Genomic DNA, 26,206 nt, shown 5'->3' on the forward strand with positions numbered 1-26,206 from the left:
AGAAATGTTGTTTCTGTGTTTCCATCCATGGACATATAAACCCCTTGAACGCTTTTATTTTTCCACCTTTGTGTCCTCAGTGATGATCATGCCTGGCATTAAATAGGTGCTCAATAAAATGGGTCAAATGAAAATGACTCTCCGTAAATCCCACTACCCTGATGCAGGCATACAATGATGGAGAATTGGATTCAGCAGATCCAATACTGTCTATACCACTTACTACGTGTGTCTTTTAGCAAGTTATCTGACCCTCAATTTCCTCATCTGAAATATGTGGACAACAACAGTATTGACTGTAAGGAGCTGTACAGAGCTACTATCTGGATTAAATGAAAAAAAAAAAAAAACACCTAAGCACTTGGCACTATGACCACCAGATAATAAGAGCTTAATAAATTATAGTGAGCTAGTATATGTTTATAAATAACTCTCTCTCTCTCTCTCTCTCTCTCTCTCTCACACACACACACACACACACACACACACTTTGGTGTTCATCTTCGTTTGCCTTAATGTTTCTACTGTCCCGCCTTTGAGACCCCGTCTTGTGTGTTCTCATCAATATTACCTCTCAGGAGCAGAATCTGAGTCACTAACATTCTCTGACCAGTTCCTAGCCCACCCCAGCATGGCTGTGAGCTTTTATAAGCCTCTTTAAGTGATTTACCTAAAAACATAAACATTCTCCCTCCAGTATAATACAGCGAGTTCAAGCAGCCTACGTTCTGTGTACTTCCTCAGAGGTCCGTGAATAGTAAATATACCCAGGTCTATATAAACATCACGCAAGTTGAAAGACATAGAGTAAAATCATCTTTGCACTTACCATAAAAATCCTGTGAGTGCACGTTAAAGGGGTAACCTGCATTAGAACAAGATACGCCGCTTTTACAACAGGTACTGGCCGGGACAATTCAGTCTTTGTCATTTATTACTTTTATTTGGACAACATATATACATATGTACAAAATACCAACTGTCAGAATCCTCTTTTATAATTTCATTTGATTTACAAAAACGGGACAGCAAAATAACTTAGGTCACTAATACTGTACAAAAATAAAACTGATTAAACAGTTGTAAAGATCAGTATCTTACAGTGTTACAGATCATTCATCTGTTGTGAAAGAACATCTCAATCTATCCAGAGTGATGGGCGCTGTGCGAAATCTACCTGCAAACTGACAACTAATCAATTCCTGTAATATGACTACCAAATGTAAGTCTCAAAAGAAGCATGATGTAGAGTTAGACCTTAAAGCTGGGGCATCATTCCACAGTGGTGAAGGGCTTTCTTCTTTTCTAACCAAGGAGAGGAGTTATCATAACTCTAAAACTATTAAATTTTCCAAAATATGACAATTACTTACAGTATTAGATAAAACGACGTTTCTTTCTTTTTAAACACCTGCAACAGTCTTTCGAAAAATTCAGTTTGGTTAAAAAAGTAAACAAAAATTACTATCCTGCATTTGGATTTTTATACGTTAAATCCATGGTCTTTTTAATATAAAAAGTAATTCCTTCATAGTTTGAGTGTTCAATGAACTGTAGTAGTCCTATTTGAACCATATCTTGATATAGTAAATCTAATTAGAATGCTGGTTCCTGTTTTGTGGCATGTTAAAACAGGATTTATCACGAAGAATAAAAAGCCTTGAGTTTATACGTTACGTTACTATAACATGTAAGAGAATATCAAATGTGTGTTCTTCAACAACTTGAAAAGGCAAGTAACAACTTTTTTTGGGAAGTAAATTGTGCAATTTTTTTTTTTTTTAAAACAAGTTGCTGCATTTATATCCGCCTAAGTAAGTGCTGGACGAAAGCCACATATAGATTTACTCTTGAAACTACAAAGATTGTCTTTCACTGACTTTGCTTGGTTTTCCTTCATTTCTTTCTGCGAGGGGGAAGATGAGTTTGTCCAAGTTAGCGGGTTGCTAGGCAACCCCAAACTCCTCACTCACTAAAAGGCAGCCTGTAGAGGGTCACAGGCAGAAACATTCCATGAGCTCAGTTAAGAAAGAGACAGCCTAACCTATTTCATATGGGAGAACAGATGTCCTTAAAACTCATTTTGGACACAGAAATTAAAATTTGGTTTAAAATAAGCGTTTCAAAAATCTGAAACAGAGGTAGAAAGTGTTCTTTATTTTTCCTGACATGTTTTCCCGTGAGAAAACACTTTCCTTTTTATCTCAATGGACCGTTCCCAGTCCCTAATGTTAAAAGCAGTTCTCTTTACAGAACTACTAATACGACTACATTGGTGAAACAAACAAAAGTAAAACACACCATGCTAGTGATGGCTATTGGATTGGACGTCGGAGTCAGCCGTGACCCACGCCGGCTGTAGGAACCCACACTGGTTCTAAACTGTCAGGTGAAGTAACAAGTTCGCGGACAGGGAGGCACCCTGCGTTTGCGTGACACATCTCATAGCACACGTATCCACGAGAGTGCACCGGAGCTCCCTGTTTGAAATATCAGATAAAATTGCCAGAAAAGCACGATTTCTGACAAAAGAAAATGTAAACATTTCTCCCACGATCACAGCTGACTCCCCTACTTGAGGTTTCTTCTTAGCTATGAAAACAGTTCATTTTTCTGGCCAACGTGACGGCCAAAATTAAGTTTGCAGGTAAATGGCGGATTACGGATGCAGTGGTTTAGGCCATTGCAGACACCTGGATACAAGACATATATAGTGGTGAGGCTTCTGATGGAAAAGATACAGTGATGTGTTTTCCTTCGTACGTATGGAAGTGTGCCTTTCGTTCTCCAAAAGGGACAGTTTTGAAGTCACCTTGGAAAGCATCAGGGTATTTTCCCTCGGGACTCACTCCTCACAGGGATGTGCTTTTCTGTTCCTTTCACACAACTCTTGCACCTGTTAATGGGAGTTTGTGGGAACATGGGAAGGAGACCAACAAATCTTTCCTCCACAAAATAGGTGTTTCCAGAGCAACTTAAGGTCATGCACCCATTCAAATAAAACCCAACAGAGTCAAAACCCTCTCCCTTCGTGGCATTAGAACAATAAGATGACGTTAACTAAAAGGATCGGAAAATTTGGAAAAGTTAATAGAGTTAAAATTCTGTTTGTTCTTTTTGAAATTAAAAAAACAAAAATACTACCCTCCTTCTCCTTCAGCATCTGTTGTGTATATTCTGCCCTCACATCTCTGCCATGATTTCATAGGGAAATGTGTATACTGTAAAAAAAAAAAATAATAATAATAATAAAAAATAAAAAATAAAAAAAAAAGCAGATTATAACGTGGTTCCAAACAGAATGTCTGCTTCTATCCCTAAAGCATGTACTGAACTTCTTCATCCTCTGCATTAAGAAAATAAAAGTGCAGCTTATGTTCAAAAAGTACGAGTCATACAAAGCAAGGCTTCAAAGTTCTGTACTTAGTGTAACCTTTTGAAGGTTTGTCTCGATTAGTATAAATTCAGACTGCTTACCCATTGACTATAAGTAACTTTGTTTTGTTTTGTTTTGTTTTCGAGTCTTTAGATGACAGATCATGCTGGAACAGGTGCGCTCTTGCTTGCGTAAAGACAGCTGTGCTATGGCGTGGTGGGCGGCTGGTTGTTCTTTGTCTCAAAGGTTAATAACGTGATTCAAGAGAGTGGTTTTGCTAAAGAAACCGAAGCACACTCGTCATTACATCGAAGAGGGTAAGAAGACAACTCCGAGAGGCAGCAAGCAGGAAGGGCCCAGCATCACTGTGTGATGCCGCAGGTCAGCTCACCCAGTCCGACATATGTACACCAGTGTTGAATCTTTAAAGGTCTACCCCGCTCCTGGCCTTATCCCCCCCCCCCCCCGCCCCCCTCCGCCCCCCACCCCACCCCCCCCAAAAAATAAAGGAGAGAGAGAGAGAGAGAAAGAAAGAAAAGCATTTGCCTTCCCTCCAACAGTCAGAGACGGTCAGAGTGCCTCTGCTTGGGGACCAAGTGTGGACTTTGATCTCAGGCTACGCTGTGCTTTTTAGAAAACCAGGCGGGGGGACAGGGGGCGGAGGGTGTGACCGCGGGGCGGTGACTGGGGGGGAGGGGGCGGCGGGCGGGCGCGCCCCTCCCGGGGTGGAAGGGGGGTGGTGGTGGTGGTGGTGGTGGTGGTGGTGGTGGTGGTGGCGGGGTTGGGGGGGTGCTGGGGGGAGGGGAGGTGACAGTCCTGTCCGGCGGGCGCGCCCGGCCCTCACAAGGGGTTGGCCAGCGCCTTTTTGGAGCGCTTGATCATACTGGGGTGGAACTCGGTGTGGCGCCGGGCGTGCTTGGTGAGGTGGTCGCTCCTCATGAAGCGCTTCTCGCACAGGGGACAGCGGAACTGCTTCTCGCCCGTGTGCGTCCGGTAGTGGCGCGTCAGCTCGTCCGAGCGCGAGAACTTTTTAAGGCAGTCTGGCCACGTGCAGGGGAAGGGCCGCTCACCTGCGAGAAGGGAGGCAAGACAGGGCGCGGTGACACAGCACATCCCAGGAGTGCGCGCTCCCAGCCGCCCCTCCCCACCCCCGGGACGCGCAGGGGGGACCCCCGGGACCTCAGACAGTGACTGCCTTGGGACCGGCATTAAGCCGCCCGCCCCGGGGGGCACCGAGCAGACGGTTCCGAGAAGCATCTTCTCAGAGCACGTGAACTTGCTATTTTATGCCCCAGGGATCCCTGAGAGCCTTGGACATTCTCATTCGGTTGCTCAGGTTCTCTCCCAGAATCAAAACCCTCAGCCCTTGGCACTGTGCCAAGCACTGTGGACCTCAGGCCGCACGTCCAACCAACCCCCACCCGGAGCTGAGACCCCCCTCCAGCTGCTGAGTGCCCTGGCCACCCAGCGTCTATGTCCCCAAGCCTGGTGACAGCCCCTTCCCCGCCCCCGACAGGAAAGCTGGCTTGCTCCTGAGCACCTCGGCCAGGAACACTTTCAGGGACATGAAATCTGCTTCCATGCAAAAGGCCTCGCTTTAAGTCCTATTGCCTTAACACAAAACAGCTGTGTGTTCCCTCCTTTGGGTGTCCGAAGACAGCCATGGTGTCTTTCTCCGATCTCTTGTTCAGACCCAACAATCCCAGTTTCTTCCATAGAACAATGAACGTCATTCTAAACTGTTAAGAGGGAAGGGCTCTGCTGAGTTAACTCACTGAATGCTCACAGGACTCCCCGCGGAGGTGGCCCATTTCACAGATGGGGAAACAGGCTTTTAACACCTGCCAGGTGTTTCTGGGGCGCCCCTCCCACCCCCCTTGTGGTCACTTTCCTCAGATTCAGCATATTGTCTGCACGTCACACTGAAAATGCAGCTAAGCCTCACCCTCCAGACGTGAACAGGCCACCTCCTGGCCCCGGAATGGCAGGAGAGGGCCTGTGCCCACGTTTGCCCGGGTCGCCCGCAAGCACAAAGGCGGAATGAGCTGTTTAAGACGAGAGTGTTGTGTGCTCCTCTTGTGAGCGCCTGCCTGCCTGCTTCTCACCTCCTTCTAGCAGAGCCCAAAGTGGATGCTTCACAGACCCAGGGCTACAGGCTCCTGCCCTCCACAGAACTCTCCAGAAGAGTACATGTTTTCTCACTCCCGTCCCCACCTTCCTGGCTGAGAGCTGTCCAGAGTGGTGCATCTGAGTCATCCAAATATTATTCATCCTTCCCCTCCCCCCGGGCCAGCTTCTCTTACCCGGTGCCAGAGATGTAGACATACTGACAATAAGGACAAAACCAAACCTTTGTCAGCTTCGTGACAATTTCCACACGGCTAAGGTTTTATTTGCTAGTCTCTCCGCAGAACAATGGCCCTCACACCCCGTACGACCTCCTTGTTCTTATGGGAAGCCCGGCATGGGCACAACGAATCTGTGTAAGTACATTCGTTATATGTGGGTCTGTGTGTAAATCCCCACGGAGCCGGGGGCTGAAAAGCCACAGCAGCACAAGGCAAGAGCAAACCAGCGAATGCCAAACCAAGGTGGACACGGGTGCTGGGGTTAATGAGGCATGAGGATGCTCGAAGTCTCCAGGAAGGGCCCCCAACCCCCCAAAACAAAAAGAAACCTCGCTTCAAACCCAAACCCTCTGAAACACTCAACGACGTGGAATCGAAAACTACACTTTAGCATCTTCTGCTGGACCCAACGGCACCCTACCCGGTTCAGAACTTTGGAACAAAAGGTGGAATGCAGTGTGCCACAGCCCAGCAAGGTTGAGCCTCCTAGGACAAGGACAACATCATGTGTGGTCGTGTGCTGTTTATACTGCCGTGCACTGAGTAACTGCCCACGCGCATGCTACGTATGTGAGTGCATGTGTGTGTGCAGAGCTGAGTCTGTTCATCCTCCAGATCGCTCACATGACCAAAGCCTGCTCAGAAGTTCCCGGATCGCTGGGGGGAGACAACTTCTGCCTGTTGCAGAACGAGACGGCCACCAAGTCCTCTTAATCCCGTGAGGGGTCTATGGGAGAGATGTTCTCTTAAATATGTTCTGTTAACATATACAACAAAGGGTCAGAATTCACACAGCAATGAATTTTATAACTATAAAAGCAAACCAACCGAGACCGAAGTGAACAACCCTCTCTTATCTCTCCGTCCCGGAGCCGTTCTCTCCACTGCTTTATGACTTGGTGGTGAGGAAAGCGACCGAAAGGAAAAGCTCAGTGTTTTCTCAATGCTTGTTAGGACAAAAACTCATTGGAGGGATTTTCTCGGAGGAGTGGTAATGTGGGTTAGCTTACTCACTGGCACATGTTTCTTTCAAGTGAGTCAGGAGAGGAGGTTAATTTATTGGAAAGGATCTGTGTCCACTGTGGGGAAAAATGGATCAGAAGACCTCTCTGCTGTGGGCTGGATTGGAAAAGAAAGAAGGCACTCCTCCTGTTTTAGGAAGATGGCTTTGTGGAAGCGATACTCAACGGAAAATTGTCATGAAGCCTGAATCGGCTGTAAGTACAGAACTTACAAGCATTTATGCTTACAATTCACAATTCACGTATGTTTCAAGTGTAATCAGAGTCCCTTCCCATTGAATTCACCTTTGGTCTAGCTTATGCCTACCCTGTCTTCACTGCCCTCCATGGTTGTCACCACGTGACTGCTCTCTTCCTTCTAACCCAGATGCTGCCATTGACCTAGCATCTTTATCCCTGTTGCAGAGAAGAGGGGACCACCTAGTGAGCCCAGAGCAAATCAGAGCCAACAGTAGCGTTTGTTAGACTCATATTACTTGTATAATTCAACCTTACAGTTTCTAAGCATTTAAAAAAAGATCTACTTGTCAGTGACTTCCTAGTGTAAAGGCACCAGGATCATTTTGATTCTTCTTGGATCCCTTGGAAAAACATTAGGAGATTTTTGGTCAGCGATCTAAATCAGGGGTTTAGCAAACTACAGCCCACAGGCCAAATCTGACCTGCCATCTATTTTTGTAAAATTCCATGAGCTAAAAATGGGATAAACACCATTCTTCTATTTGGTTTTTACCAAATAGTTGGGAGGAAAAATCAAAAGAATAATAATATTCTGGGAGAGGAGAAACTTTGATGGGATTCAAATTTTCGCGTCCATATACAAAGTTTATTGGGCCAGAACCATGCTCATTTGTTTCTGTATTATTATCTCCGGCTGCTTTTTCACTATAACAGCAGTCTCACATGGTTGCAACCGAGACTGTACGGCCCATGAAGTCTAAAATATTTGCTATCTGGTCACTCGTAGACACTGGGCGGACACATGATCTCAGTCTGAAAATCTGAACTTGTAGCTGGTGTGCACCAGAGTTTGCAAATCCAAACATCTTCAGGAGTCAGACGCATAATAAAAATGGGTGTGGTGTGCCTGGGTGGCTCAGTCAGTTAAGCATCTGACTTCAGCTCAGGGCATGATCTCATGGTTCATGAGTTTGAGCCCTGCATCGGGCTCTGTGCTGACAGCTCAGAGCCTGGAGCCTGCTTTGGATTCTGTATCTCCCTCTCTCTCTGCCCCTCCTCTGCTCATATTCTGTCTCTCTCAAGAATAAATAAACATTTTTAAAAAATAAAAAAAATAAAAATGGGTGAAATGCCAGGTGTATTAGATCATGGATTGTAGTGGAATCCATGGCCGACTGGATGGCTCTTTGTCCCCTCAAAGGCATTCACATTCAACACTTTATAAAACATTGTGCCAGTCAAACAATGCGTGTGTGCAGGAAGCCTGGATTCTTCTTGGAGACTTACAATTTGTATCCCTTTGAAACCATCTACCTCTTTAACCCAGTGAAGAGTTTGCACACAACCTACTTTGGGATACATTTCAGCCTGTTAGCTAATAATAGACACATAATAAGGTATCATCCAGAAAATGATACATGTTTTGCACCTAAGAAAGTATGGAATGGAGAAATCGTAGGTAGAGAAGGAACAGAATTTAAGGCTGCATGGGACCAGAGATGGTGGGCAGAGAAGAGAGGCCTGCCCGTCATCTTGCAGCCAAGAGGAAATCAAATCAGGCCTTTCTTTCAGCTCAGCACTAAGGCCCACAAAGAACAGGTAGCCTTCTTCACACAGAACGAATCATATGGCAAAGCAACTATCAATTAAAGAATCTTTAAACTTGTCTTTAGTATTAATGAGCAAGCTACCATCCTCCAGGGGGGTTGGGGAAAAGGAACAGACATGTACTAGTGTTTTATTTCTGGCCTTTACAGGAAAACATAGCCAGAGGCAGTGACACAATAAACTCTTGCTTTACTGGAGCAGAGCTGTTAACAGCACAAGTTCCTCTGCGTTCTCATTATTTATACACCACTCCCCTCCCCTTTGAGCAACGCGCTAAGCACCTCTCGCTGACAGACTCCGCTCAGAGTATAAAATAAACTTGATCAGAACGGCTACTGAATACTGCACCTGGTGTGTAAAAGACTTCCTTTGCAGAGGCAGGTCAGGCCTCCAGAAGGCTCCTGGGCCTCCAATGGGTTCAAGCGAAGAGGAGTAGAGCCTGCTGGCTACGTGCTTGCCTGCTTAGCACAAAGGACAGGGCCTCCACCCGGCTTGGTGATTAGTCGACAAGCCAAGTGGGGAGTTCTCCATAAAGAGGGAGAAAGACTACAGTGGGAGGACTGCTAACTGGCTATACTCAACCCCCCTCCAGGCTCCCCTGAGTTCAGACAGGCTGCCCCTGGGGTACTGGCCTGGGGTCCGGGAGACCCCTGCTCTCAATGCTCTGCTTTCCCACCTGGTTCTCCTTCCCTTCCACAATGCCACAGAAGGACCTAAAATGGGCTAAAGCAGGAAGGTTAAAAGTACAAACTCTGAACCTCCCATTGCTTCTGACAAACGTAACTCCATCTAGTAAAACCAGAAGGGATCTCTAAAAATGCCAATGAAGAAACACAGCTTCTCGCGGATATACAAAATAAGGGCCACTTCTTCAGGAAAAAGTAGTGTTTTTTGATCGAAAAAAACAAGTAGGATTCCAGAGATAAAAGGATAATTTGATATTAGAAAATCATATTGATATGGATCCCTGTTTTAACGGACCAATACATCCGCTCCTACCCTCACACACAGAATCTCTTGAAAAATGCAAAATGGCGTTTGATAAAATTCAACATCCATCCCTAATAAAAAGCTTTTAGGAAAATAGAATGATTCCTTAACAGGATAAAAAATATAGATCTGAAACCTTTTCCTAGCAAGGTCAATAGTAAAATAAAGGTAGCATTCTATTAAAGTCAAGCTCAAGGCATGGATGGACACTGCCCCCATCATTATAGCTGCTTAATGTTGTTTAGGAAAAGTGAGTGAGCACAATTAGATAACAAAATAAGACGTAAATCACTGGAAGGAGAAGGTCGAATCAGAATTATTTACAGCTGATACAACTTTCTATCTGGGAAGTCTCAGAACAATAACCAAAAAAACTAATATAAATTAAAAATGCATTCACAGGTGTAAGTATACAAAAGAACAATGATTTTCTTACATGCTAACCACAGCCAATCAGGATAAACCTACGCTAAAAGTTCAGGACCGACCTGCATGAAGAAAATCATAAAACTCTGATATAAAGGAAAATGGATATTGGAACATTTCTCATGTTCTTCGATGGTAGGACTCAATGGCGTGAATGTGGCAATTCTGTGCAGATTCATCTATGAATGTAACACGTACCATAGAAATTCTTTTTTCGTGAACCTGACAAAATTATTCTAAAGTTAATTTGGAAGACTAAATACACTCAACTCGCCAAGAAAATTTTGCAATAGGACAACAATAAGTGAGCACTTGCAATACCAGTGATTAAAATGTATGATTAAAGCTGCAATAATTGAGATAGCACGAGACCAGCACAGGAAAAGACGAATCAGTGGAACAGAGTCAAGTCTGAAAATAAACCCAAGGCTCGACAGGGATGGGGGTCTTTCAAATTAGTGAAGAAATGAATGTTTAATTCAATAAATGGAATAGACATCTGGTTAAAAACATTAAATCTGGATCCCTGCCTCATACCTTTCCCTTCAATAAATTCTAAACGAGCTCTATACATAAATGTAAAAAATAAAACCGCAGAGGTGAGAGAAAATATAGGCGACTATTTTTAGAATCCTGAAGTGGGGAGAAGGCTGTCTAAATACGAAACCAAAGGCAAAATCCTATCTGAAGCATAGTTTTGAGATACAATAAAAAATTTTAAACTTTTGCATAGTAAAAATATATATAGGTGAAAAATTTTAAGAGCCAGAACAGTGAACTAGTAAAGGAAATTCCAGCATAAGACAAAAAGTTAAAATCCGTAATATGAAATGGACACTGAGAAATCAAAATTAATAACCCAATTTAATAAAATTGGGCAAAGATACAAATAAGTAATTAATAAAATAAGAACTACTAATGGCCAATAAATAAATATATGGCAATATATTCAATCTCACAAGTAACCAAAACATGCCAATTAAGACTCGGATGAAATATACATCAGGCTGGTGAAAATGTAAAGAAGTGTGTTCACAGACCTATTGCTGATGGAGGCATAGGAAACCGACCTTTTACTGCATGAGTGGGACTTATAACTGATCTAGTGCTATCTGGCAATGTATTCATCTAGGAATTATTTTTGGTAATAATAAAGAACACAGAAGTATACAGGGATACCAGCATTGTTCATAAAAGCTAAAATTTGGTAACAACTTAAATGTCTGACAATAAAGAAAGGGTTTGATACATTATAGTGTATCCATAAGGTGGAATAATATGTACTTGTTACAAAGATACTAGATCGTTACAGAATGAAACGGGAAAATGTTAGCAATACACCACTAAGTGAAAAGGACAGAGTATTATCTGCTGTATATGTATATGGAACATCTATGGAGAGAAAAAATCCTGGAAGACTATATACAAAATAGGAGCAGTAGCTATCTACAGGTGGGGCGGGGTGGGGGGAGGGGAGGATAAAGAATAACATTTTCTTTCTGTAATTTTCCCGTATTTTCTGATTATTTTTGTAAACAGTTAAGTACAAATTTATGAGACAAAGTCAGAAAAAAAGGCAACAGAAAACAAAGGAAGCATGCATTTGAGTTTAAATGTTTCCACAAATGGGTGGATCTTTGATCAAGAATATATTCTACCTGGAGAAGTGGGGGCCGGGTACTTATTTTCTATTGAGAAATTAACACTCCCGTGTCCGAGACCAAAGTAAGAAGGATCATTCTGTTTCCTTCTCAAATTGTTAGAAAGTGAGAAACTTTCAGAACGTACTTCGTGTGTTTTTTCTCACTCTTCCTTCACCCCCTCCTCTCCTCCCTTTTCTATATATGAAGGGAAAACTGCCCTCCAAGGACAGACGAGAAGCCCCCTCCAGACGCAGTGTTAATAGGACAGTAATGGTAAGGCTGCCCCACGGAGGGGTGAGTTTGTTGGGAAGCAGGGCAGTGAGCGTGTGCAGAGGTACAAAGCCCGGGGTCCAATACAGGGTTCATGGGTGAGACTGGCTGGCCGCATACCCACACAGACCTGCCCAGATCCCAGGCCTTCGGCACCCCCATCCGGTTGTCCACTATCATCTGTCCTCATTCCCCACGGGACAGTCAAGTTGACTTGTGGGTACAAGATGGGAGCCTTTGCTCTATTGTTTTTCTTGTGTGCTACCACCAAGGGTGGAAGTGCCCATGGACTTGACAGAGGAGGTATGTAGGCCATCTTTGGGAGTAGACAATTCTATGCTTCCCTGCATAAATCGTTCCAATTAATTATGACCTCAAAAATCAAGAAACCAAAAGCCTCTTGTTTGCTCCAGAAAATACTGCTACCTACATATGCATATGTAGATGTTCTGAAAACACAAAAGCACTTGACAGGCCTAGAAGCATGATCCTGCCCAAATGCCATCCCATCATACTGCCATTTGCTCTCGGCCCCTCTTTGAATCCCTCTTGTGATCTGGTTTCTTTTTATATTTTATTTGTTGCTACCACAGAGTCATTTTAGAGTCTGAATGGGAGATTTTACTTCCCAGCCCCTGTGTTTTTCTGTGGAGGGAAGCTTGCCTCATTCTTTAGGTTCTGAACTGGGAAGTGTGTCTGTAACATCTGTCACACGGCACTTCTTCAATGCAACGTGTTGGCGTCCAGGAAGCAAGCCCGTCCGAATATTGTGTGTGTGTCCCCGGCCTCAACTGATCTGTCAGACAGCTCATGCGCTGGGACCTCAGATGTGGAGACGGCAGACAACAGATTCGGGACTCTAGGCAAAAAGTATGTCCCGACGTCTTGGTGATACAGTCCCGATCTCAGCAACTCTGCATTGGCACAGGTGGAGTGACCTCCCCACAACCACACACACCGAGGTCCAGGCCCAGATCCGCTGGTTCCCATGCCCACATCCTTCCTGCCATCCCAGATCACACTGCTTCTGCCCAGTTGTTTGTGGGAAAGAGAACTAATAAATAACCCACTAAACATCGAACAGGATGTAAGTGTTTAATGGCAAAACTATCCTGAGAACACAGATCCTTGAATCTTTGCATTCTGGGTGACTTTTGTAACCATCGAATTCAAACCTGTCGTGTTTCAGATCACACTGACTCAGGGCAGATTACTCGCCCAGAGATGAGAACCGGTTTTCTTTTTCTTTCTTTCTTTTTTTTTTTTTTTTTTAATGTTTATTTTTATTTTTGACAGAGAGAGAGACAGAGCATGAGCAGGGGAGGGGCAGAGAGAGATGGAGACACAGAATCCAAAGCAGGCTCCAGGCTCTGAGCTGTCAGCACAGAGCATGACATGGGGCTCGAACTCACAGACCTCGAGATCATGACCCGGGCCGAAGTCGGACGCTCAACTGACTGAGCCACTCAGGTGCCCTGAGAACCGGTTTTCAAATTCCTCCTTCGGTTTGGAGCACAAGACAAGATTGGATGCAACACAAGAGCAAAGGCGCTAACTCAAGGCAGAGACAGCCTTCTACTATGTGATTCTCTCATTCTCTTATTCCCGGGCTCTTCCTTCCAGCTGGATTGGCTTGAGGGGCAGGGGTGGGGGTGGGGGCAGGCATTTACGGTTTAAAACAAATAAGTGCTGCTGAGCTTTAAGTTTCAAAATAGGGTCTGAAAAATGGAAAGCAGATCCTGAAGTCCTTAAATTTAAAGTCTCTTGATTGGCCAGTGCTTCCTACCAAGACCTGAGCTATACAGAGAGGCTGGAGGGGCTGAGTTTGGAGAACAGACGTAGAGGTCCCTAAGAAGTGCCCCGCATTCTCTATTCTGCTAATAACAGGGGTGGGCAGTCCCAAGGGGGCCGACCACTGCTGACCGCACCAGCCCCTCTGGAAGGTCCCCACAGGCCAGGACACCTGAGGGATCAGGCCCACGACCACACGGCTGGGAGAAGGCCACAGGGGTCCTTAGTCACAGAATGCAAGGATCTATCACCTGCAGCCATTGTACAGCGATCCTCTTCAGCAGAGGATGCCAGGGCATGAGGACCAAGACCCAAGCTAGAGCATGACACCCCAGGGGAGACCACCAAGGTCAAAGGATGGTGCTCAGCGGACGGTGTGCAACATCGACAGCCCTTTCCTGATGCCAAGATGCCAAAAAAAGAGGTGGGCCTCTTACCGACCAAATGCTAGATCACTCCCAGGAGAAAGGCAAAGGGAGAGGGAGAGACAACTCTGATTTTGCAAACACTTACCCAAAGAAGAACACCATTCAATAGAGAAGTGATGGAGACACGCTGAATAGGATCAAGAGGAAATTTCTCAACCAACAGCACAGATGGGTGGGGGTGAGGGGGGGCTCGAGAACCCAGTTCTGACTGTGGACAGTTACACTGTGCACACCCCAGGTTTTAGTGGGAAATTCGTGCCCAGTGCACACAGGCGCTTTGGAAGGCCCCGAGACTTTCGGCATCCTTAGCAGACACAAAGATAACCTTTCCGTTTGTGCACTTAGGTGAAATCATGTGGCATCCACAGCTTCCGGTCTGGAGTGGCCGCTATCCAGAGGGCCGGATCTCTGAGAATACCACGGGTCGGCGACAAAAAATACAGGAGATGAGACTGCCGTCTTGTTAGAAAACTGTCTGGTCTACCTGCCAGCCAGGCTGTGGCACTCGCCACGACTCAGGGGGCCTAGTGATGCTGTGGCACTGTTGTCAGCCTCTTGTCCCTGGGCTCAACCACTGTAGGACACTGCCGGCCCTACAGGAGGGCTGCAATGACCGCAGGCCATGTGGGCCACTATCAAATCATTTTTCAAGCTTTAATGGAGTGAGCCATTAATTCATATTGCCTGGGCCCCTGGGTGGCTCAGTCAGTTAAGAGTCTGACGCTTGAATGTGGCTCAGGTCATAATCTCACGGTTCTGTGGGTTCGAGCCCTCCACTGGGCTCTGTGCTGACAGCATGAAGCCTGCCTGGGATTCTCTTTCTCTCCCTCTCTCTCTGCCCCTCCCCTGCTCATGCTCTCTCTCTCTCTCTCAAAATAAAAAAAAAATTCATATTGCCTGGTGTTTGGTGACCACAAAGCTTGGAGGAACTCAGCCATCCGAATTTCCCCAAGGAGTCCCCCTGCCCGGCTCCCCCCACATCTTCCTCGGGAAGAAATAACTCAGGTTAGAGGGGGAGAGCCCACGTTTCTGTATGCTGGGGACCCCCTCCTCCCCCCCGCCGCCCTGCCTTCAGAGGGATAATGCACACCAGACAAGCCTCTGGTGGCTGGCCACTGGTAAGATTTATGACACGAAAGAGAGGAAGCCAGCTCTTTCTGCTTATTTTTGTTAAAACAGCAGTGGTACAAAACTACCGTAGAATTATGGCAGCATAGGGATTTAAGTCATTTTTATGTGTTTTTTGTAAGTTATTTTTAAGAGCTAATTTTTGCCTCTTACAATTTATTATGGTGTTTTTGTTGGGCACCATGCGCTGAATAGACTCCTGAATCCCAACGGGAACTGTCGTATAAACAGCCCATCTTTGTAAAGATGGGGCCTTTATCTATTAACACACAGGGTGACAAACGTTCACGTAAGCACAACTCATTTCTCTGGGCATTAAAACAGACAGACGGCTGGAATTCAGACCAAGCAAATGGCTCTGCTTATCACACTGCTGCTGTTAACCTTATTCCACGAGAGGCTTTGGGTACTGGCTTCTAGAATATCCAGAGAAGAGGACTTACAGGTATGAGCCTGAGCACGTGAAATAACATGTTGAAATAACCTATTTCCTGCAAAGACCATTTAGTACATGCACTGGTGGCCTATCTTTTAGGATGAATTCCAGAGATAGTTCAGAGTCCTTTCTGTTCAAAGAGGAGGGGCAAAAAGTGTTGTCATACTAATCTGTCTCTCATTTTGTCAAACTTCTGCTCTTTGGACCATCCTGTCTATAGTTCTACGTGGGCAGACAGAGTGGGTATCTGTTGGTTTTGCCTGTCCGGCATGCATTGCCTCTTTTGGGTACTAAATAGCACACCTTGAATTTCCTTTTGGAAACCACCCCTTCCCCACTCTAAGTCTATGTGATTTCGGGGTGGGGAGTAACCCCACACCCCAAAGCTTGATTGAGTTCAGGGACAGACACAAGGTTCTGACTCCACTGTGAAGATTGAAGCCTGTGACTTTTGCTGGAATCATTCGGGAAGGAGAACTTTCCTTCCACAGGGCTTGCTGAATTGGCAGGATGGGAGTCTGCTGATGGCCACCTTACCGCCGTCCAGAGACAGGCTGCACACGGATGAAGCCAAAGCAGAGGACAGCGGGGCTGAGCCAGGGAGGGAGCCAGACACTGAGTAGTCGAATCCAGAGATACCAGAAACTAGGGCTACCCCAGATGTGTTGGCAATTTGAACCCGTCAAGTTTTATTTTTTATCGAGCCAGACCAAGATTGGATTCTGTTGTTTGTGACCAAGAGTCCTAAGACAGACCCAGGAACAGGTTCTTTTTCCATTGGAAGAAAGAAGGCTCTGAATAACTACTGGAAAGTATAGGATAGGTCTGGTTAGAGTCCAAGATTTCTACAGATATTTCTAACCAACGTTCACAAAAATCATCCATGAGCCCGAGTCAGAACACAAGAGTAGAGAGCTAACCACTGGTAGCTTTGGAGCCAAGTTCAGGAGAGCCATGCAAAACACAGGGTCGCTTCCCACCGGTGGAAGGAAGCCCCAGGGGTCCAAGTGAACAATTCGGGCGTGACTCCAGCAGCTAGAAACATGCTAGGAAAATTCCAGAGTAACCTTGGGGCTAAGGTAACTAACTCCAAGTCTAATTCCTCCTATAAAAGGAGAGTAAGAGTACTTTCCTATCTCATAGAACTTCTGTGAGTTTATACAGGACAATGCATGTAAACTATTTGGCTTAGAAGTTGGTATATAATAAATGCTGGATGTTACTGCTATTACTGGTATTATTACTAATAGGACGACTACTAATATTAATAATTTTCTACTATTGCTGTTATTCACAACGTTGGCAGTGCCTGCTTTCTGCATGTAGCCCAGCTCTATGGGTGGAGCGGTCGCTCGAGAAATAAGTATTATTCAAATAAATGACCTGCTGCTGGACAGATCTGGAATTGTAAACAAAAATTCTAGGAACATCCAGGGCTTCTGGGAAATACCTGTAACTTATTTTTTTACTTTTTCAATACATTTTATTTTTATTAAGTTTATTTTGAGAGAGGGGGAGGGAGAGAGAGAGAGAGAGAGAGAGAGAATGTGCGGGGAGGGTTGAGAGGCGCAGAGAGAGAGAGGGAGACAGAGAGAATGCCAAAGAATCCCAAAGAATCTGTGCAGTCAGCACAGAGCCTCCCACGGGGTTAGATCTCACAAACCACAATATTATGGCCAGAGCTGAAACCAAAGGTCAGACACTTAACTGACTGAGCCACCCAGGTGCCCCCTAAATTATTTTTTAATTATAATTCTTGATGTGTGGAGACAGTGTCTGAAATGTTTTAAATACCTCATGTGATTTAACTTGCAGAGCAATTTCATGAGTATAGAATCAGTGAAACCCATTTTACAGATGGGAAAACTGAGGCTCAGAGAGTTTTCGCTGTACCAGAGTGGCAGAGGCGGGACTCAAGCCCAGGTCTAAAGGCCCGGAAGCCCATGCTCTGCTCTCCCTACTGCAGGAGAGCCCCCTCCTGGAGCTGCCCTGCATGCTAACTCTCTAGGATGGGCTGGTCTCCCACCTACTCTTCTGACTACCTCCATCCCATCAGAGCTGGCCCCCTGAAGGGAGGGGGTGAAACCTTCTTTTCTCTTTCTTTGAACCAAGATGATCCATACAGTTCTTTCTAGTTCTGAAATGTCCATAAAGCTTTTTTTTTTTTTGTCCGTTGCCTGCCCCTGGGACTCTGGGAGGCACTCACTTCCAAAACAACAGAGACTTGCCTTGGAAAAATGTTCACACTTTGTTTCAAACAAAACACTGCTGCCTGCATTTCAAATCCCTGTCATTAATTTTGCATGGCTTAAGCTCCTGTCTCTTTATTTTCATCTATGTAAAGAATGTCCTCACTTTTTAAAAAGGCTCAATCAGGGATGAATTCCATTCTCCTGTTCAAATCTGTGATCATTCTCAATTTTATATTTAAAAAAAAAAAAAAAACAAGCAAAGACCCACTGGCCCCAGGCATAGATAGCTAGTGAGCTAGCTGGGTCTTGCAGTTCTAGAATCTTTAGATTTCAGATTCAGATGTTCATTTCCAGGATCCCAGAGGCTCACATACCTCACGATGAACCGAGACTCAAAGGGAAGCCTGTAGGTAGACCCTGGTGGACATGGGTTCTGAGCACAAATGGAAATGAACGGCTGGTAAGATCCCACGCCTAAAAAATGGATGCACCTGGCTCCCTTAGAGGGGAAAACATTCTCTATGAATAATAATGTGAGTCCTATTATTTGCTGAGGGGACTGCTTGAGGCCAGGATAAGACAAATGTTTACTCTTGGCCTTAATGCACCAAAAAGGTATTAAAGTTTCAGGAGGGCTCCGGGGAAGGGCGGAGTAGGAAATCTCACTGGCACTTGGCCTTGAGCTGGTTCACACTGTGCGGCTCCCATAATAAAAGGGCAGAGGTCCCCCGGCTGACTCCACCTCTGCCCTTTCGCTGGGTTAATTTGGCTAATGCGAAGCAGCTCTTTAAACCAAGATTTAAAAAATGTTAACCGCAGATTGAAATTCTCAGGAGACCGTGGGGGGGGGGGGGTAAGAATCAAATCAAAGAACTGCAAAGAATTCACAGCGAGGGAAGGTCTCCACGTGGGCCACGCTCCGGCCTTCCGCACTCGTCTTAAACAACCCTTCAGAGTACATGGCGCCCTCTTGTGTTGCTGAGGAAACCGAGGTTCCCGGAGACCCGGCCGTGAGCCCAAAGTCACGTGCCTGTCAAGGCAGCCGGCCAGCCTCCCAACAACCGTGGGCTGAGCTTCCAACCCCCTCAAGGGCCCCAACATGCTGGCATGGAACAATCCCCATATCTGAGAGGGTGGCCGTACCCTCTTACACAGACCACACGATGGATGTGATGACCTCTCAAGGTCACTTCCAACCTCCAAATTCTAGTCTTTTGATACAGACAACTGCTGCCGTCAAGTGCTCTGAGCTAGGCCTGGGCCTGTGACTAACTTCCCAGCAAAGAGTGGGGCGGAGCCAGAGAAAGGCCTGCTCAGAGACCACTGCAGAAGATCCCATTTCTTTTCTTTTAACCATCTGTGGGTTTTTTTTTTTTTTTTAATTTCCCCTTCCTGTTGCCCCTCCTTTTTGCGTGTGTTGCATGGAAACAGAAAGTGCCTTTGTACCAATTACTAGGCACTAATTTACGTTGTTCAGTGGGCGCTGGGCTTGCTGGAGAAACACTAGGATAAGGTGGGAGGGTCGGATGTGGGGGAGGACGGAAGCAGCAGAGGCCTGGAATGTTGCTAGCTTTCCCTCCGAGCTGGAGAACCGGCAAGGGGAGGGGGGAAAAAAAAAACCCTGAAAATTTGGAAGTCAGGACTAACGAAAATGATAAAGCTGGTTTTTTGTGGGCTTTTGTTGTTGTTGTTTTTTAAATCAAGGACGCTAGTGATCAAAAGGCATTCAGACGTCCAAATAGAGGGGCTGGAGAGCCGACTCTAAGCAGGGCACACCAGCTTGCTTCAGGGGCTCTTGGAAACGTGAATACTGGAACCCACCCGCCCACTTTTCTTCTCCATGGACTTAAGGGAGACCACGGTCAGCCACTTTCCCAGTGTCATAGATGGTTGTCCCTGGGAAGTTGCATCTGGGAATTTCCCACAGACGTTGGCAGAATGAGTAGTTCTTGGGATACGCGGCGACAATTGAGACAAGAATGTTAAATCTGACCCATAGGTTCAGAATCCAAGGATTCACTTCCTTCAGGCCTTTACATCTGAAGGTAATGGGGTGTGGCCATCCAAACATCTCTGGGCTTGCTCTGCTGTCTTCCCCCGACCAGCCGCTTGTCCCCTCCCCTCCCTCCCTGCTCATGGAAGATCCCACAGGAAAATAGGAAAACAGGGGAATGGGGTTTTTACCCTGTAATTGTACTCCTGTGTATTTGCTGTCGTGAAACAGTAACCCTGCCAGCAGCAGCAGGTTTTTAAGGCAACCCCACTTTGCTTTGGTTAGGACAGCTAGAGGGGGGTGCCTGAGGACACGGGGTGTGAGGAGGAACAGCCTCTGGTCCTTCCCAGCTCGGGGACTGGCAAGGAAGAGCTGTTGGGTCCCCCGAAAGGCCTCAGTCCCCAGGGTGAGGTCTCAGCAGTGGGCAGCCTTCCGGGCCATCCTTCCTTGGAATCGAGGAAGTTTCAGCCTCCCATCTGCAAAACCCAGAAGCAAAGTCTCTACTGCCTCCTAGGAATCCTCAGAAATCTATCATCCTCTACAGCTAGAGGCCATTTGCAGCTTTTTGCCCTCTTCTCGAATGTGGACTGTCACTTTTTTCCCCGACAGGATACATGAGATTGTGTCTAGACAGTCTCACTGGGGAGCAGGGTGGATATCGCCCCAAGGGGGCAAAAATTGGATCTTTGGCAGGTGAAAAAAGTCTTAGCTATGACAGTGGTTTGTGGCCTTCTAAAGGGGCACGGTACGCGGACAGCTCTGTAGTACACCTGAGGCGCTAAAATGTCATGGGAGGGGAGGACAGTTATGGGGGAAAAATGTCTAAAGCTCCTTAGGAGAGAGAAAATGGTGGGGGGCGGGGGGCGGGTAGAAAAACAATGACCTGCAAGCTCCCACTCAGGCGAAGCTGTGAAAGTATTTTGGATGCAGCATGTCAGGTTGTGAAATACCAACAATCCACATCACTGGGGGAGCCCTGTGGAAAGAAGAACGTGACCGAGAGAATGTCCCCTCAAGGACCAACACACACAGGGCCTCCCTTCTATTTATGAAGAGAAGAGCGAGTGGCAAAGACTGGACAGGGGCTCAAATTAACAGTCGGGCCGGCCCGGCCCAGAGGCCACTTCTGAGCTAAGGCCCCTAGTCTAGGGCTGTGGGGCCTGTGGCCAAAGCGAGACCTTGCCCTGTCCCTGAACGCCTGTCTGTCTCCTGGATCACGGAAATAGGTCCTTTCTCACACCTCTGATGGCATTAGACTCTCCTGAACCAAACAGTTGACTCTAAACCTTTTTCAGTAATTATAGGAGAAGACTCCAAGGGGGCTCAGAACAGGCCAGGGCACCTGTATAAGCACAATTTTAAAACTTTGGTCTCAGGGAAGGAACACCCTGGCTCAGGGAAGGGACATTCCTAAAGAGGCCAGAAAATCTATTTCCAGTGTTGGAGGAGACCTTCTACAATGGGGCTCTTCGGATGCCTTCTGCCAGATATTCTCAAGTATCCTGGGAAGACGTTCAAACGGGATACGGAGAAAGAGAAGCAACCACTCTTGGGAAAAGTTTTGTAAGTCTCGTGTCTCGTTGTTCTGCATGCATGTCGTTATGCTCTATTAAAAAAAAAAAAAAAGTACTGTTTTAAAAACTCTTCCTGTAGAACCAAAGTGTGATGATTGGAACTTTGGCCCTTCTGGTTTTCAGAATCCCATAAACAGTGTCCTCAAGTCAACCCACTGTCACCATTTGGGGAGAGTCGACTTAAGTCTTTCCAAAAAGAAAGTAAAATTGCGCTTGGTGTGAAGTAAATAGAACCAAGGTTTCTATCACCGAGATGTCAACCGAGCATGAGTCTACATCAGCTGGTTCTAAAGACTTTGATCTGGAATTTGGATGTGGTTGTTTCCTTCCCCCAAAGATATCCCACCGTCCATAACTGTTCAAGGTGACCGAAAAGTCAGGAAACTTAGGATAAACTTGTTTGTTTTTTGTTTTTAGTGTTCATGGAAGGGTTGGGGGCACGTGGGTGTGGCAAGAGTGTCTGGGGGGTCAGTGGGTATTTGTGGAGCCAGTTGGGGGTGTGTGCTCAGAGGTGGTGGGAGTGTTGGTGTGAGGGCTGTAAGGGGACGTTCGTGTGTGTGCCTGGGCACGTAGGGGAGGGCAGTGATGTGGGTGTGGGTCTGTGGGGGGTGTGCCAGGACAAACTTAAAATTGGTTGCATTAAAAAAAAAAATGCTCCATACGTTTTCAGGCCAAGAACTCTAATGGATCTAATTGTTAAGCTGAAACATGACCATAAATACCTTCTAAAGTGTATTTAGACCCAAAAGTCTTGAAACCAAAAGGAATGTATTTGTGGCATTTTCCAGATTAACCATGGAGGTACTGCTTACACTTTAGAGGCACACTGCGTGAGAAGGATATCAGACCTAAAGACTGAAAGAAAAGCAAACTGAGCAGAGTATCATAAAATGGGAACTGAAATGTGAACTGACTGACATACTACTTAAAAATATGTTTATTCTGGGTTCCTGATTTTTGAGGATGCCCTCTCTGTTACACACAAACTATAAGATCCAGAATTTCTTGAGGGCTTTCTGTACATGGAATCCTATTAGCTGCTTTGTCTATGTTATTTAATCTTTGTTCAAGAACCTCTGGGTTCAGAAGTAATACCCTAGCCAGTGGATTAAGAAACTGAGGGTCACAGAAGGGGTAGTAAACTCGAATGCCAACAGAGATGATGTAAATGATTAAAATAAAGGTCACTGCCCTCCAAAGAATGATCAGTTCAAGCCAGTTGTTGCTGGGTAGGAATTCAGGCCTAGTTTTGCCAGATTGATCCATTTTTCCAGAGAAGCCAGAACTCTGGATTTGTGCCGAATCTTCTGATTTTTAGATGTTAGTAACTGATTCCCTTTTTATTAACTCTGTGTTGGCCAAGCCAAACAGATCTGCAAAGCAAATTCGGCAGCAGGCCTCTAGTTTGAAAAATTTTGAATTCCAGTAACCTACTGAAGTTTCATTTCTTTCTCTCTCTCTCTCTCTCTCTCTCTTTCTTTCTTTTTTGGTAACTTGCTGAAGTTTCTCACACCTGGGAAATAATCGGACAAGTGAGAACCCAACTCCAAATCGAGTTCCTCTCTTAGGACCCTACGGAGGTAGCAGCCCTGGGTCAAATGCAATTTCCTTTAAATGATTCAACTTCTCAAGCCCCTGGTTCTATGGAAGTCGTGGCCCTGGGAGGGGAGCAAGCAGCAAGCAGGAAGGACTCTTACTGGGCCACGCTGAGCAAGGGGGTGTGGCCGGAATTTTAGCTGTTAAAACCTTCACAGAATGCAGACTTTCCAAGGGCTACCTCCTGTCCACCTCCTGGACTGAATACCAGCCAAAGCAAACCAGGAAGGTCCTTCCCTCATTTCTCCCCCCTCCCCGAGACAATCTAACTCGAAGCCGTATCAGAAACTTCCAAATGCGCAAGACCTACACATCTCTTAGTTAGAGTATCCTTTCCACATGCCTTCTTTCGTGGGAGTATGCTTCCCACCATATTTACAGAGGCCGAGGTTTTTGTTCGACCGTGTCCTGGTATTACAGAGCCCCCAAAACATAAATAAGACACCTGCTATCACCATATCACTAGTTCCAAAGGACTGACTGTAGCATTTAAAACGGGATTAACATTTCACTTGGTTTTCCACTCCTGACTGTGTAAAAGGTTCTCCTGGAACAGCTGAGCCGACGTGCCTTATGGAGAATTAAAGAGCACCACGCATGCACGCACACATAAGCAGCCATTTCTATAAATGCCTGACAAGATCACTCAGCTGAATGGTTCAGAACTCCGGGATTCTTTTTTCTAAGTCGCAAAGACTCAGGTAGCTCACACAGAAACACTGCAGGTTCCCCAGCTAACCCGCCTGGGCAGCTCCCTGAAGGAGAAAGTGCCTTTGCTCAAGGTGGCAGGCAGTGAGTGTCCCTGCGAACAACTGAACTCCGGGAACATGGCTGACGAGGCCAGGCCCGCCCAACAGCTGTTGGTGAGTAACACCCTCGGGTTAATATACCCCTACTTGACCCCGGGGAAGTCACGCTAAAGGTCGCATCCCCCAGCTCAGGCACACATCTGCCTCTCAACAACCTTACAGATACAAACTTGAAACTGCTGTTTTGTGGCAACTTGGGGATGACAACCCCAAACAGAGCCTGATTTTGCATTAACCATGGAGGAAATTCAGCTTTACTCCTTTGCCAGCAGCCACCTCCACAAGAAACACATCCAGAGGAAATAAAATCTGAAATGCAGTTACGTGGCCTTTCTTTTAAGAAGCAAAACCAAAGCAGACCAACCAAGGATCATTTTAAAACCACAGGCCCAGGGCCTCATCTTAAAAGTACCAACAATTACACCCCAAAATGACAATACTTTTCTAAATAACTCCAACAGCCTCTTAAATATGGTGTCCTAGGATAGAAGGAAAAGAAGTTCCACGGAACGAATGAAGCCCTGTGCTTCCTTATCAGAACAGCAGTTGTAAAAAGAACCTTACTAAAGATGGTGAGATAGCAAGGCCCAACCCTTCCCAACTTTTTCCGAGTGTGTTAAACAGAACCAGCAGAATCGGCTGACCGAGGTTCCCCCCTTAAGCCTCCAAGCCCCGTTCCGTACTGCATATGGCTTTCTGGCCACATTCCTTGGGTCAGCCCTTGCCTTCTGCTGTCCCTGGGAGACACCCTTGCACGAGGCCTCCAGGCGTGTTCTTTACAGAGCCTTGACCTCAGACAAGGGCCACACCTCCTCCCTAACTATTCAGGGGAAGGGTGCCACCAATCATGTGGAAACGAAAAATCAGCTCGGAAACCTCATTACAAAGGCCAACTAATCATGAAGTTAACCCACCGACCCATCACTTGATCAAACTCCGGTGCTGCCTGAAGCGGTGTTATTTTAAACCTCCCCGGGGACTCTTGGCCAAATTTAAAACCACCTTGGCAAGCCCTGAAAAGTAGCAAGCATACGGCTAAATGAGTCCTTAGTCATCCCTAAAAGGCTCCATGTAAAGTGTGCCCTTCTCCCCAGGTTTTGGCCATTCCGCTGCAATCCCTCCACAGAACCAAATAAGAGATACGCCACTTGACCTCCCCAATGCCAGCGTCTGCCCGGGTGGGGGTGGCCCCACCGTCGCGGGGTGCGGGAGTCCTGGGGGGGCGGGGCGGGAAGGGCGGCACCACACTCCCCGCGAAGCCACGCACAGGGGCTGGCCCTCGACACTCACTCTGCCCGCCAGGTTAATGCTCTCCATGGCTTCCAGAGGCTGGAGACAATTAAGGAGAGAGCGAGCTTTCCGTCTCTCTACACGGTTCAATTATTTAAAGAGTTAAACAGCATCTCATCCAAAATGTTGGCACCCTTGAGGCCGAGCGTGGTGTCCTTAACGCCCAGAAAGGCCGCCCGGCCAAAGGTTAACTAACCCCAGAGCTGGGTGGGAGAGAGAGGGAGACGCCGCTAACCTGTATGCACTCTGTAATGGGCTTTGAGATGGGAGGATTTTCCATAGACTTTCCCACAGCCACTGTAGGGGCACTTGTGCCTCTTTTCGGAGGCGTGTTTCCCCTTCGCAGCCACTCCAGGGTGGAGGAGGGAGAGCGGGCTGGGCGCGCTGCCAGGATCCTGTCTCTCCTCCGGGCTGTGAGAAGGACTCGACCCAGATTCGGTGGTCACGTCGCTGTCGGATCCCATATCCTCATCCGGACTCTCCAGACTGTCGCTGCACACCGAGGGGGTCTGGATGGGTCGGTACTTGTTCAGGTCCAACAAGCTCTTGGCGATGGTGACCAGCGTGCAGTAATCCTTCCAGGTGTCCCCCGGGTCACCGTGCTCCTTGGTCACCTCGCGCTCAGGTAGTCGCAGTCGCTCGGCGTCCGGAGCGCCCCCATGCTCCGGCACCGCAGCGCGGTTCGAAATGGAAACCAGACACTGGGCAGCCACGAAGTCCATGTAGGCGGCCGCGGACATGGTGCGGGCGACAGCAGCCCCGGCGGCGCGGCCGAACTTGGCGGTGGCTGCGGAGGTTCGGCTCGCCCTGCCCTGGCCTCGGACGACGAGCGCGGCGCGGCGCGGCGGCCAAGGGGGCGGGGGCGCGGGGCGCTTCCGACTCGCAGGAGCGCGAGGCGACCTCAGCCCCTCATCTTTACGTAACCGGCAGCGCCTCCGCACGCAGCATCCACGGCCCCGGGCTCCGCCGCGCTGCCGCCGCTCGCTCGCCGCCGCCCGCGCCCCGCGCCCGGCGCGATCCCCCCGACGGGCGCGCCGGCCGCTCCGAGCCGGCTCCCTTGGAAAGGTGCCACACGTGGCGGCCGCAAGTTTATGCGCTTGAAAACG

At 47.0% G+C, this 26,206-nt stretch overlaps 1 protein-coding gene across 1 annotated transcript; it reads right to left on the bottom strand.

The window, feature by feature from the left end:
• Positions 1-921: 921 nt before the first annotated feature.
• On the bottom strand, positions 922-25,853 carry KLF9 (Kruppel like factor 9). Its single transcript, XM_043566671.1, has 2 exons — positions 25,336-25,853; positions 922-4,446 (listed from the first exon to the last, which is right to left on the bottom strand). Exons 1-2 carry the CDS (start codon positions 25,838-25,840, stop codon positions 4,217-4,219), a joined length of 735 nt encoding a protein of 244 aa, XP_043422606.1. The 5' UTR covers positions 25,841-25,853; the 3' UTR covers positions 922-4,216.
• Positions 25,854-26,206: the final 353 nt, after the last annotated feature.

Source organism: Prionailurus bengalensis, chromosome D4 (genome assembly GCF_016509475.1).
Source record: "Prionailurus bengalensis isolate Pbe53 chromosome D4, Fcat_Pben_1.1_paternal_pri, whole genome shotgun sequence".
Classification (NCBI taxonomy): Eukaryota; Metazoa; Chordata; class Mammalia; order Carnivora; family Felidae; genus Prionailurus; species Prionailurus bengalensis.

Bases quoted from the DNA above. Each gene is read 5' to 3' on its own strand.
- KLF9 (XM_043566671.1), bottom strand. From the start codon at position 25,840: ATGTCCGCGGCCGCCTACATGGACTTCGTGGCTGCCCAGTGTCTGGTT. The intron at 4,447-25,335 runs GTTAGCGGCGTC...CCCTTCTCGCAG, and splicing joins CCATTACAGAGTGCATACAG to GTGAGCGGCCCTTCCCCTGC.